At 39.1% G+C, this 14,777-nt stretch overlaps 1 protein-coding gene across 3 annotated transcripts in view; it reads right to left on the minus strand.

Annotated features, from left to right (window-relative positions):
- Nucleotides 1-737: 737 nt before the first annotated feature.
- The window catches only part of TRAF3IP2 (TRAF3 interacting protein 2), a 39,387-nt gene continuing 25,347 nt past the window's right edge, over nucleotides 738-14,777 (minus strand). For all 3 annotated transcript variants that reach the window (XM_030556138.1, XM_030556139.1, XM_030556137.1), the window contains 6 exons: nucleotides 13,646-13,839; nucleotides 11,859-11,947; nucleotides 9,896-9,964; nucleotides 7,802-7,918; nucleotides 6,568-6,642; nucleotides 738-1,591 (listed from right to left, as the gene is read on the minus strand). In XM_030556138.1, coding sequence (XP_030411998.1) covers nucleotides 1,445-1,591; nucleotides 6,568-6,642; nucleotides 7,802-7,918; nucleotides 9,896-9,964; nucleotides 11,859-11,947; nucleotides 13,646-13,839 — 691 coding nt within the window. In that variant the 3' untranslated portion in view covers nucleotides 738-1,444. The remainder of the gene's footprint in view (nucleotides 1,592-6,567; nucleotides 6,643-7,801; nucleotides 7,919-9,895; nucleotides 9,965-11,858; nucleotides 11,948-13,645; nucleotides 13,840-14,777) is intronic.

Raw genomic sequence — 14,777 nt, forward strand, 5'->3', positions numbered from 1 at the left:
AGACCCAGTTTCTCCCTGTCAGAGATTTTTATCTCCTTCACCTCAGATCCCAAACTGATAGGATGAGTTCATGTGCAGGCCTTCCCTTCCAGGATGGAGTGAGGAATGCAATCAACATGGTCTCTGTCCTTTGATGCTATGCAAAAGCTCATCTGGCTTCAGTGGGCCATCTTGTGTGCTGGATGAGCACTATACCTTAATTAATGCTTCTTTTCCTGTTTGGTGAGTTATATAATTACAGAGGTTTACAGTGCAAACACTCAATATAACTTTATACCATTGGTTACAGAGGTTATAAGTGAGATCAATACATGCAGCATCCTACACTGTTCATAAGGTCTAGACACCAAACTCACTCTTATAATATTAATATCTACTTTAACTGTATCTTCCACTGTTGTATGCAGTGTTGTTGTAGCCATGTTATTCTGAAGACATTACGGAGACAAGTGGATGAGGTAATATCTTTTATTGGATCAACTTCTGTTGGTGAAAGAGACAAGCTTTCGAGCTACACAGAGCTCTTCTTCAAGTCTGGGAAAAGTACTCAAGAGCATCAGAGCTAAACACAAGATCTAACAGTGTTCAATATATGCTATGCTACACTATCTGTTCAATCTTGTATTTAGCTGTGACACTCCGATTATGTTTCCCAGACATGAAGAAGAGCTCTGTATAGCTCAAAAGCTTGTGTCTCTCACCAACAGAAGTTGGTCCGATAAAAGATATTACCTCACTCACCTTGTCTCTCTATTTTAACTATACTAATCCACAGGTAAGCCAGACTGGTTTCCATCTATGCATGGTTCAATGAGGCCTGAGGCTTGCCATGAGCTGGCACCTGGTCTGCCAGAGTCACAGGCCCTCTTATCAAATACAGTGCAAGATAATCTGTTTGAGTAAAAGATGTATTACCGAACAGTTGCCAGTCCTTTAAGGTTGCTCCCAAACTACCACAAAGCCTCATTTATTTCTCCCCAGCAATAAATAAAACAGTTTTAGAAAAAGCAAATATATTTTATTGTCTGTTCCATTGTTTGAGAGCACTGTAATATGCAAGAACATCTGGATAACAACAAAAGAAACTCTCAGCAAACAGGAAGGCAGAATTGTTTTACACTAATTGCAACATAATTTACAGTAATTACGTGCTGTGTTGCAGACTAGTAGAGGAATATTCGAAACATCAATAAAAAATACAATTGGACATTTTTTCCATTTGCAATGTGTTTAAGAATTGAGAGAGGAATTATGCCTGCTCAACTTCAGAAAGAGATGTTTGATACAGTGGAAAAGTGAGGGAGCTGAGTCTGAATTACCCAAGACAACTCCTTTAGCAGAAAGAGAATCTGCCATCATCAGAAAGGGCCACCTGGAAAAGTCCTGGCTCCCTGCCAACATCACCCTTTAACAATTACTTGTCATGCACTTTCTGTAAAACTGTTCATAATGGCACAATCTGGAGTGTAGGCAAAGGTCCTACTGGAGGAGCAACATATTCCTCTTCTCTCAGTAACCGCAACAAGATGTTGTTCTTATTTTTTGGCCAGCGATAAATGTGAGTGTTCTGAAGCCAGGTAGGCACATGTTCCTGCAAATGAGAAAAAACAAACCAAAACCATAACCACATAAAATCCCCTGACTGCGTATCACTTTCGTGCAGAAACCTCCCAGCAGTGCTATTAGACTCTGCCATACAACCGTCACTGTGTCTCTGCTATAGCCATTTCTCACAACACTGACAAGTAATTAGTCACACTTGGATTTTTATTTAGTTTTTGAAACAGGTTGAGTCTATGTATTGCTCAGCTGCATAACTCATCACAAAAAAACACGTGTATAACATTTTTATTTTAGCATCCTATGGTGCTAACCATCATTCATGTTTTAATTTACTCTTCACTGATATCAGTAACTATTAGACAAATGCCTAAAATGGTCATCACCATAGTATCCAGACACTATGAACATTTATATAGTGCCACATATTTACATGGTACTTAATGAACAAAGAGTAAAAATTTCCCCCAGATGGAAGGATAGAAACTGATTATTTAGAACAACAGGTTTGCATATGACTCATCAGAAGTATTAATAAAGTCAATGTACTGACTGAGTTTAGTTGGGTTTTTTTCACTCTAGCATTTTGTTTGCCCTCTGATTTTACAGGGTTCATCTGAGAGCAAACTGATCTTCTTACAGCCCTTGGTTATCAGGGAATATATAGCAAAATATGCCAAAACTACTGTGGACTCTCAAATGCTTTGTGTGTGTTAGCACACAGAAAATCACTGGCTTAGATTCCATTGGGATACTGTGAGGTTATGTTTGTTGTTATTTATAAAACAAATCAATAAAACATATACATATCTATTACTTGTCTATTCTCATTTAGAATATGGGATGAAAATTAATGACTAACTAAATTATCTGTTTTGATCCTTTGGCTAGTGATACATAGTGTTCTAAACAGCACATTGTTTGGGCATTCATGTAAGGAATTAAATGCTTAATATTTTTACCTAAATCACTGAGGTTACCATTCTGTTGGCTTAATGCAAGTGCTGAATCAGCTGCCAGATCTGAGAGCTGGCAAGACCCAGGTTCCCTGTAGTATTATACAAGTAGAGGCTGGAAAAGCCCACTCAGTCTTTGGCTTAAGCTGTTTGTCACAATTTCTTCTCCCTTCAGTATTTATTTAGTTTCATAATGAAAACTATCTAGACCACTTGGCTCCTATTGTTTCCTTGGTGGTGAACTTTATTCCATATACAAACAGTTCTCAAATTTTTTCTTACAGGGGACTACTTATGGAGTTCCAAACTCTATCATGTATTATTACCCTTCCAAGCACAGATCCCTTCACCTTCTCATGACAATTGCTTGATTACATTAAAAATTATTACCAGAACAGTATAAAGGAAACAAAATAAAAATGAAGTTGGGTTAATATGATGAGTGTGGCTTCCTGTTTACATCATTCCACTTTGCATCCATACTGTTTATTTCCTCTCTACAGGTGTCAGGTTTACATACATTGGTACCCACACCTCCCCATACTTCCTACAGCCCTCTCACGATATAATCTATTCAGGTCACTTTACAGTTTGGTTCTTTCCTGAAGTACATTCACTACCCCTACAATTGTAGTGTCATTAGCAAATTTTATGAAGATTGATCTTACCCCTAGAAACATGAAATAAAGATTGCAGTCACAAAGGCTCTAGAGATGGTCCTAAATTTGTAGTTTAATTGAGAAAGGCACCTCTTGAAAACCTTAGTGTCCTAAACTGGGACACTAGCAGGAAGTGTCATTGCTTGAAGACAGATGTTTCACCACTCTGACAAGAACAGTTCAGCAGGACACCTGGAAACTCTCCTTGGATAACTCTTTGAGAACCACTGCCATATGCTAGGTAGTCTCACAATAAACTAATTTTGGCTGAACTTTGTATAAGTGTGCTATTGTTGTATCTGACATTAGGCCCAAATATACCTGCAGCATCCATCTTGTCTATTCACTTCTGAATCTTGTACCATTCTTAGGGTATGTTTACACTTCAAACTGAAGGTCTAAATTCCAGCCCAAGGAGACATACCCACATGAGCTTTGATCAAGCTAGCATGCTAAAAATAGAGTGTAGCTGCAGCAGTGCATGCAGCAGGAGGGGCTAACCACCTTGAGTCCATACCTGGCTTCTTGGAGGGGTACATACTTGAGGTGCCTAGTCCCTCCAACTGCTCACGACACCACGGTCACACACAGTTTTTAGCATGGTAGTTAAATCAGAGCTAGTGTAAGTCTCCTCAAGCTGGAAAATACACCTTCAGCTCAAAGTGTAGAAATACCCTTAATCTCATTTTTTAAAATAATACTACAGTATTCTCTTAAATCTTTTTTAATTACTAAAATCTCAAATTTTGCATATATACTACTCTCAAAGACTGACAAAAGTTAGAATTAACTCTGCCTTATGGGTATGGGTAGAGCTTTAAAAGCTGTAGATAGATGGATAAATAGAAAGAAAACTCAAAGCAATATGCTGTCCTTGATCTGCCTAGAATTCCCATTAATGTCAACCAGGCCCTAAGCTTTAAAAATTTCTACAGCAGGTGTGGAAATGCCTTCATTCCCATGGTTTCACTTTTCTTTCCATTTGAAGAGAAATGCTACTTTGGAAACTTTATGATCTAAAGGTAAAATACTATAGCACCATTCATCCTGAAGGCTCCCAAATGCTTCATAAACTAGAGTCAATTTTTCAAAACTTTGGTGCTTAAATGTTAGGTACCTAAATCTATATTTAGGGAACTAAATAAATGATTTGTGTCCACAGATGCTGGGCACACACATCTTCCACTGATGTCCATGCTAGCTACAAGTTTCAGCATTTCTAAAAATCATGCCTTTTATTTTGTTGCCTAAATATAGATTTAGGAGTCTAACATTAGGTAGCCAAGTAAATATAAAAGAATCCTTCCATCCACCATTGAAATACAGAAACCACATGGATCTAATGTGTAGAGCCCTGCGCAAAAAAAAAAATGTATATCCACTGATACAGATATGGATATCTGCGGATATAAATTGATATCTGTGGAGCTGCAGGGCTCTATCAGAAACTGCAGTGGCAAAAGCAGCACGTTGGGTTGCCGCTACCAAAAGCCAGTGCCCCACTCTGGCAGCTCTTCTGGTGTGGCTGTACCACTCCCACCCTCATCCACTGGGGCTCTGTGACCAGGCAAAGCTGCTAGTGAGCCTGGTGCCCACCCCAGTGAGTGGGGCTTGGGGAGTACAGCCACACAAGAGGAGCTGCTGGCAAGGGGCGCCAACTCTTGGGAGCAACGGTCCGACATGCTGCTGCTTTTGCTGCTGTGGTTCCCAGTAGTGCCCTGCAGCTCTGCAGATAGCGATTTATATCTGCATCTGCCAATATAAATTTTGTATGCGCACAGAGCTCTACTAATGTGACAGCTGTTGACAAGCACAACAAAACTAAAGGATAAAACATTTTAGAACAAGAAGTGAAGATGAATACCATATCCATTTGTAATTTCAGCAGGACAATATAATTACCCATCTGGAACTTGGAAAGGACAATGTATTTGATATTTCTACTGTCGCAAAAATGTGAGGGAGGTCAGTAAGAATCACATGCGGGAAGGATTTTGATTTTACATCTTATTGCCCATTTTCAAATGAATCTTCAAAAATCAACAGTGAGGACAGGTGAAACTGCAGGTTTTGCAAAACCTGTTAGTTTGTCTGATGAGCCCACCACAGCTCACATGATGACCTACGATAACTTAGTATTTCTTGTTTCTTTGATTTTACTTTCTAAAAAAAAAATTGGAAAAACCTCAGGTCCCCATGATCATAAGTCTCTCCCATCAAACCCATCAGCATTATCTCGGGGTAAACTGGCAAAATAATAAGGTGTGAATATAAGAAGCTTGTTTTCCAGATAACTTATAGACTCATAGACTAATAGATCAGAAGGGACCAATCTGATCATCTAGTCTGACCTCCTGCACAAGGCAGGCCACAGAACCCCACCCATCCAATTTTATAACAACCCCTATCCCAGGATCGAGTTATTGAAATCTTCAAAACTGGTTTGAAGACCTCAAGCTGCAGAGAAACCACCAGCAAGCGACCCGTGCCCCACGCTGCAGGGGAAGGCGAAAAACCTCCAATGCCCCTGCCAATCCGCCCTGGAGGAAAATTCCTTCCCGACCCCAAATATGGCGATCAGCTAAACCCTGAGCATGTGGGCAAGACTCACCAGCCAGCGCCCAAGAAGGAATTCTCTGCAGTAACTCAGTTCCCATGTCATCCAACATCTCCCCGCAGATCATTGAGCAGACCTATCTGGTGGTAATTCAAGATCAATTGCCCAAATTAACAATCCTATCATAACATCCCCTCCATATACTTATCAAGCTTTGTCTTAAAGCCAGGAAAGTCTTTTGCCCCGACTACTTCCCTCGGAAGGCTGTTCCAGAACTTCACTCCCCTAATGGTTAGAAACCTTCGTCTAATTTCAAGTCTAAACTTCCTAATGTCCAGTTTATACCCATTCGTCCTCGTGCCTACATTAGTACTAAACTTAAATAATTCCTCTCCCTCCCTAACGTTAACCCCCCTGATATATTTATATAGAGCAAGCATATCCCCCCGCAGCCTTCTTTTGGCCAGGCTAAACAAGCCAAGCTCTTTGAGTCTCCTTTCATAAGGCAGTTTTTCCATTCCTCGGATCATCCTTGTAGCCCGTCTCTGAACCTGTTCTTATGTCAAAGTCAATTAAATTCTTTTACTAGTCAGGAGAATTTGATTCTGTTTTAGTTATTACACTTATTAAGACCAAATATATCATGTTAACATACTGATTAATACTATGGTATATGTTTTATTTGTACATAAAAATGAGGACCATTTGAGTAAAATATTGCTCAGGAAATTATTAACAAGCTCTTATAAAGCACCAAGAAAATGAGTCTTTTTATTCCATTTTGCACGTTGACCAAGAATAATACATGATTAATTATATAACAATTTGTTTTTACCTTCTTAGCATTTGGGAAGAGCACAGGAATGAATCTAAAGTTCATGCTTCCTTGTTGGATAAATTCAATCTGCATCTAAAACAGAACAAATCTGACATTTAATTGAAAAGATTAATCTTATTAGTTAATTTTTCTGTACACATGTCCAGATAACTACACATATAGAACATTCACTGCTTATTCAAACTACTCTTCTGTTAAGATATTTGACCTATGGCTAGTCAACCTTCACTTCTAATTACATCAAGCATCATCTGTGGGGCATATTTATGTGACTTCTCTCTATACAGAAATAAGAGACACAGGAAAGGATTCTTCAAAGCTTTATTGGCTATTTGCCAGTTATCCAGAATCAAATAATTATATTTTTTGGTTGCACCGAGTAATCCTGTCAAATAAATCTAGGATTGCTTAAGTATGACTTGATAAGAAATGCTATTCAGTTTACAAAGTGGTGAAAGCATTAATTTCAATATCTTCACAATTTGGGTCAATTCTGTGTCCTAGCAAGGATGCTAACTAAACCCCTGTCACATGTAGATTTGGGTTTAATCTGATTTAGGGTCTGATGGAAGTAGTGAGAACTGGAAGTGTTGCCAGGATACTGGGCTTAGCTCTCAAGTGGGGGATGAGTTACCTTTGTATTAGCTCGTTCTGGCTGATCAGCAGAGAGCTATTTTGAGATGTTTAAATAGGAGGTTAGTTGTGGCAATGTGAGGCCTATAAGGTTATGACATGAGCTCTACAGGGAGCTGACAAGGGAGGAAGAAACAACTAGATTCACAAAAGTACACTGGTCTGATTCTCCTCCCCTGCCAGTCCTGTGCTTAGCTTCACAGTTCCATGTCTCAGTCAGGTTTACCACTGACTGACAGAGCCCACAGCAGGGTGAATTACAGGGAGGATGGTCAGACAGTATTATATCAGATCATGCTGGGGGGGCATGGAAGACCACATAAAAGGTTTAAGATGATGAACTGGAATATCAAAAATTCTGATTTTATAAAACCATAAAAATATGAAAGAATGAAGCACACATGATTAAAAGGATATTGTATTAATCTCAAACTGCATTTCCTAGCCAGTAATACTGGGTACAGGATACTGACGAGATGGGAGGCATTAATGTGAGCACCACAAAGAAAACAAAGAACATGCATTTGGAGAAAGATTTGCTTTTAAGGGGAAATGATGCAGATTCCTTTTAAAATGGCAAACGTGTGCCCTCACTTACCATCCTGTGGATGTATTTAGTATGTAAGCCATGCTCATCCCTGTCCAGCTGGGATTCAGCCCCTTCAACATCCTGTTTGTATTTTGGACTGATTGCTATGATTATCATCACCATCTTCTGTTAGGGAGAAAAGCACTGATATGAAATTGTGAAATTCACTATGTTTCATAGAGGCTGCTTGGAAACCTGCCAGTTTGTATTTTAAGTGCTCTTGATGTTCTTGGCAAATATCAGAGGATTTCATTCATTCTGGCAAGTGAAATACTGTGAAACTCATCCACACTCTTTCCTCTCTCTTTCTTGCAATTGCTACTTTTACATATAAAACACCTAAATGTCAAGGGATAAGATCAACAGATATTAGCGTTGACCAATTTACAGTTGAAACCACATTAATGAAAAGTAACTTATGTGTCATATAGTTATGCCCAGATTTTCAAAAGTGCACATGCTACTGCAGTTGTCACTGGGGTCCACACCAGGGACCTTCAGTACCAAAAGTACAGTCCCCTTTCACCTACCGCTTGAGCTCCTTTACCTGGGAGAAAGTAGAATACTGTAGAGTTGTTGGGGCCAGATACCACAAGGAGTCATGGTAACTTGCACTGGATCAACATATTACATATGTGCTTTTTCACATGCCTGGCTTGCATGCACACACTGCCAGATGTGTGCACACATGTTGGGGATTGGCATGTACCTATGGCACACACAAAATATCAGACAGATACTCTGTGAAAGAAAGAATGAGTCCAAGAAATCCAATGCATGAAGCTATGCACCAAAATGATAGAAATTAATGCGGTGCTTTCTACTTTGTCAGTGAGTCTCTCTGTTTTTGTTTAATACAATGATTTGGCTTGATCCCAACAAGGACTGAGTACCCAGAACTCCCATGAACTTCAGAGGAAGTTGTCGATGCTGAGGACTCTCAATATCAGGCCCTTAAGTTGTAGCATTATAGTCTTGGCTTTGAAGCAAGCTGCACTTTAGTTTACCTTTACACAGCACATTTATCCATAAAGGCCTCAGCTTCCCAAAGTGCTTTACAGACATAGTAATATACAAACTATATACGGGGAACAGGATCACTGCATTCCCCACTGAAATGCAGTTGCCTTTGGGATGAAACACAGTAATTGCCTTAACCATGCTTAGAAACACTATACAGTAATTTAGGGCAGCATGTGAGGAACAACATATCCAATTGAAACTTCAGACAGAACTTAACTACCAGAGTCCGAGTTTGACTGAAATGCCACAGTTAACACCCTAACTTGTAGAGAAAGAGCTTTGGGATGTTTAACAAACAGAAGGAATTGAGATCTTGGTTTTATGTCTCATTACATGCCTCTTTTGCTTGTTTTAGTCTAGAACAGGATGAGGGTACAATCATTTTCTTTTAAATCACAAATCCTAAATTAAGCTATTGACCTATACGTGTTCTATCAATGGAAAACAAATCATAAGTGGATTGGCTACGGGAGATTTAATGTTCCCCAAAGCTAAGATAGATTAAAAGCAAAGCAGGGCAAAACAATTTCATGCAAATACCCATCTAGCTACTTGTGTTGTGGACCTATTGTACAAAAATGCAGCATCATATTTCACATTCTTTTGTAGAAGCAATGCTGCACCAAATACCCCCAGGTTGGGGATAATGAGGGCACAGGCAGGGACTGCATGCTCAGGAGTCTGGAGCAGGAAAGTTGGAAAGGTTCTTGGGGAAGGAGAGTTGACCACTGGCAGAGAGGGAGATCAAATCAATCAGCCTTGAGGGGAGGGAGAATGTCATGCTAGGCCTGAGGGGACAGACAAGGAGAAAACTTGTGATGTGGGGAAAGGCAGAAATGGATAAAAACTTGGTGGAGTGTGGTGGAGGCAAAGAGAACTGAGGAAAAAGAAACAAATGTACTATGTTCACTCCACTGTTTAATGAAGACAAACTCTTTCTCAGAGCTGTACATTCAGTGTAGGTGTGTGCACTTCACATTTAGGTTCTGGTCTCTCACTACTAGTATCAACTCTTAAGAATTTTCCTTGTGCCATCTCTATGGGAAAATAGTCAGACAAGATTAGATTGTCTTTACGTACATCACCTAGGTAGCGTTCCATCCACTTAATGATGTCAATGCCTCGTACTGTGTCCTCAAATATATCAATCTGTAAGAGAAGGAGAGCTGGAGATTACTACTTCCCCATTGTTCAGTTGCAGGTCCTGAGGATTGTGAAGATGGGACAGGGACAGGAGAATTTCTTGGAACATTTGTAAAAAGTTTACCAAACAAATTTTAAAGTCAAATAGTGTACTTAAAGATTCAGAGTCTTAAGTGTTCACTATTCCTAGGCGAAAGACAGATTAGTATTTACATATCAAAATCACTGCCTTTTTTTTACTTTAACATAGCTACTTATTACATGTTTTCAGAAAGTCCCAATCAAAGACAGTTATAGTTCAAACCAGAGTGAAACTCCACACAAATTGATGACATTATCCAAAAGCGCTGAAAATTTGAATTATGGTTTTGAGAATATTCCTGAAGTGCCTAGTCTGTTCCTCCACTTCTGTGGCTTCTGAATCTCCCATTTACTACCCCCACCCCAACTCTTCAACACCAAACACACACAACACTCTCTCACCCACAGCACACCCCAACCCAAAACAAAACTTGCCATTATTTCCCTAAATTGGCATCATTGCAAAGAATACATGAATTTATGTCCAAGACTATTTATCAGAAAAGATCCACAGCTTTCTTCCTGCAAAATTTCACAATGAATATCTGAGCTTGGCAAGCATATCAGCAAGGCTTTTGCTATTAGAAGCAGCAATCCAGGCTGCAAAGAGTGCCGAAGGGCAGGGGACTTCATTGTAATGAGTATGATCAGCCTCAATCAGCTCTCTGCAAGCTTCATGAGCTCCATAAATTGACAGTCTATGACACTGGCTAATGAAGTACATTTTAACAATTCCAAGGTTTTGGTAGTCTCTGTTTTTCTCTTCTTTAAAAATAATGAGTGAATATATTTGGGTACCTGCTTTGATATCATTTTTCTACATTTGTTACTCTGTCTCCAGAGGTGATATCAACAGTCTTCATATTAATTGGTCATATTTAGAATCAAACTACTATAAATAAGCATAGCTTGAGCCTCTGGAAAAAGGCTTTGATTCAAGAAAGCAAGCAAGCACATGCTTAACTTCCATTAAGTCCTATTAAGCTTAAAGTTAGCCATGTGCTTAAGTGCTTTCCTGAATTGGGGCCAAAGAGGCCAAAGAGTGGAGGTGGGAGAATCAGACAGCTTATGTTCTTGAAATAAGAAAAAAATGAGTGAAAATTGGCTTCTATGGATATCAAGTCCTGGAACCTTTGTGGATGATGCTTGTAGAGGTGAGAATTGTGTTAAAGAAAACCCATGAACAGTTAAATGAAAATCTGGATGGCACGTAGGATTGACAGTGGAACACAGAGCCATTCACTCACACCTCTAGGTCATTGGCTTGAATCCTCCCTAGATTTGTAGTGACCAAAAGATCTCACTCTCTTATGGTTGTTTCAGTAACCAATGTGAAATATCTGATGGTTTTTGGTCTTTGTCTGATTTCTAGTGCACAGATGTCCACATCTGAAAAAACATCTACAAAATTAGCTGTCTCTGCAAAGAGGCCATGGTTTGGACTGAACGAACATGAAAACTGGATTGATTTTTCCTGCCCAGAGATGGTCAGTCCTAATCAAGGTAGAGGCACATTGATGGAGCAGCAGGTGAAAGCTCATATTGATGTCCACACTGTACCAAGTTATCAAGAAATGTCTCAAGGACTGTCAGTCTAGCACCTTTCAGAAGCACGAAATTCACTTTTAAAAAGTCAACAAATGAAAATGTGGATAATCTAATCTAAACTTTTCATCTAAAACCCATTTCTTTTTTACTATTCCCTGAATCTACAACCATTTAGTGATGCATAGAAAAACATACACCTCTCTGTTTAAAAAAAAAAAATCTCTCTTTTCTCCTTTATCTGAAAATCATTCTTTCCAAAAGGAATACTCACTGCAGTTTGAAATCCATTTACAAGCAGAAAGTTCACAAATTTCATGACCTCCATAGCTGCATCCACCGAATAGGTTATAAAAACCTTACCTAAGAGAGACATTCATATAAATAAGTGATGAGTCCAAACAGGTGATTCAAAGAAAAGGAGACAGTTTCATAACTTTACTTGCTCAGTAGTGAAGTCAGTGAGAGGGGGCTGTGCCTTGTACATTTGACCACTGTGACCAATTAAAGAGTCAGAGAATCATAAATTTTGAGACCAGAAGAGATTATTATGATACTCTAATCTAACCTCCTGCAATAACACTGGCTATAGGATTTCACCCAGTAATTCCTGCATCAAGGCCATGACTACTGGCTGAGCTAGAGCATATCCAAAAGTGATATTGATAGTCTAATTCAGCCTTCAAGCACAATGACACAATGGCTATAATATGGGATTTTGAAGGTAGACGTAAAGATATAAAGTGGTGGAAAATGTAAAGCTCCTACTGAGATGTGGAAGGATCTCACCAGAAATATGTATCACCTGTCAATCAATACAATGTTTAAAAGGACACTGGCCATTGAAAATCCTAACTTTTCCTTGAAAAAGACATTGGAAGACCATTACAGCACTATTTATAAAAAGCGGTATAGTTCTTTTTATTCATAGCCCTGGCTCAGGGTTGGTGTGGCGTTTACCACTTCAGCAGGGGTGCTGGGAGGCACAATACAGCTTCTGTGCCACTCCTTTAGAGAGTGCAGTGTGCACTCCCCTGTGTGGACTGCATTAATTCATTCAGAGTGGGGACGGAGACCATGGCTTGATTGCCTCTCTACCTGCTTGGGGTAGGTAGCACTGTATGGATACCAGTGTGCCAACCTCTCAGCCTTAAATACCTGCATAGGACCTTAGCCATAATCTGGTCCTAAGTACTGTGAGATAAATAGGATCTGGAGACAGGATTCAAGGATTTGTGTGGTTCATGTGCAGGAAACAGATTCTCTAGAAATGCTCTGAATTGTATCTACTGCATGGAACTGTCAGGGATTAGACAACTGAGTAGATTTTTAAAATCTCTATGATTCTTTTAGGAAGTGTTTGGTGATTTCAGTTCCAGCCCCAGATACACACAAATTGGGAAAACTCTAATATATATATATTTTTAATATATATATTAAAAAAAATAAAAGAAAAAAAAAGCCTTATAAGAGATGATCATGATCAAGTCAGCCAGTTTTAGGCCTCAGTCCCCCATCTGTAAAATGTGGATAGCACTATCTAATACTAAGATGATGATGATGATAAGGGTTTGCTTTGTAGAAACAGGTGAAGATTCTGAAGGAGGAGGTGGTCCCCATCTTTTCCTTAACTGATCCAACCATCACTACAGAACAGTTTCTATGCTCTGATTGCTATTATTTCATTATTAAGAACTATAGTGCCTTCTGCCTCACAGGGACATCTATTTTAGCAAGAAATCAGCTGGTCCATGAAAATAATCCAAAAAGTGCTTGTTTATTTTCTAAAAAACATAATGTCAAGTAATTAATGAGAATTATGTTAATTTGTTTCCAGTTCCAAGGGAATAATTTGTTATACCAAACACAAACATGTTCAGGACCTGATGACATTTAGTGCAAAAAGTCTAGTTCATGTTAAGTGTTTTCTTTCTTTGTTGTCTTTGTGTTCTTCTGCTGTTTACATTTTTTGTTGCTAAGCATGTAAAGCTGACAGGCTGATGATCACAGACAGCTTTTGAAATAATAAAACCTGACAGAAGAAAATTGCTAACAACTTACGCAACTCTTCTGGCAAATTGCTTGTTCTCAGAGTTCCCCTGGCTGCAGGATTACTAAGAGGTCTTGGGACAGCAGCTGGGGGCAGAAAATTGTTAACCTGAGGTCCGAAGTCAGAAGTACACTGGTAAGCATCACTTTGGGCACTTGCCGTGGGTGGCAGCCCTCCATTGGGTACCTGGTTGTATAACTGGTTTCTAGAAGGAAAAACAAATGATGATTTCTTATATACATACACACACGCAAACATAAAATTTGAGTTCTTTTAAAGACAAACAAATGATTTGTTTTAATAGCAAAGAGAGACTTAGCTTATCGAATATTTACCAAATAAGAATCTAGGACTGAAAATCTGAATTTCAGAGAGATTTTGAAGAGTCACCACTGGCTCAGCTTTTCCTCAGATCTATTTGAGTGTCTGGATATGCGTTTCCATTGATACTTCTTGGGTGGAAGTCTACCACGCTGATGTAGTTTATTGCAAAGGAAGTGCTGACCACAGCAGGTGAATGCAAGAGAAAGGCTGGATCCTTTCATATTTAAAAGCAGTTAATTTGTAAATAAAGGAAGCAAAAGTATTTTTGGATGAGAAGGGGTAAACTTTCCAAACGGTGCTCGTCTGTGCATACAGTTCTATACATGTGAATATTTGACCATCAAAGTGGCACCTATATAGTCTATAGCCACTACTTAGAAGATGATATGTGAAAACTCTTAGGCCTCAGGGACTCAGATGGAGTCTGACCAGAGACATTGGCCTAAAGAGGAGAATCCAGGTCTGAGGTACCCAAACTACAACTCCCATGAGACACTGGGACAGCATTTCCAAACTGAAATATTTTTGTTATGGACCGAAGATCAAAATTGTGAAAAAAAACTTGTATGTGACCAGTTATAGTGGATACGATTGAGGTTTTCCATGTTAGAGACTTGCATTCTGGGGCTGCAGTAACCTTGTATAATGTTTCTAACTAGTTTTTTTTTTTTTTTTAAAAAAAGAGGGGTAGGAAGAGAGTTTTCAGCAGCTGTGTTCTTGGCTGGGGTTTTTGCCCTTAGAACACACTCTCTCTCTCATTTTTTCCCCCTTGTTCCTGTATGTGAATGACAACATTCTGGCTACAACGTATTTTTTGTT

This window comes from Gopherus evgoodei, chromosome 3 (assembly GCF_007399415.2).
Source record: "Gopherus evgoodei ecotype Sinaloan lineage chromosome 3, rGopEvg1_v1.p, whole genome shotgun sequence".
NCBI lineage: Eukaryota > Metazoa > Chordata > Testudines > Testudinidae > Gopherus > Gopherus evgoodei.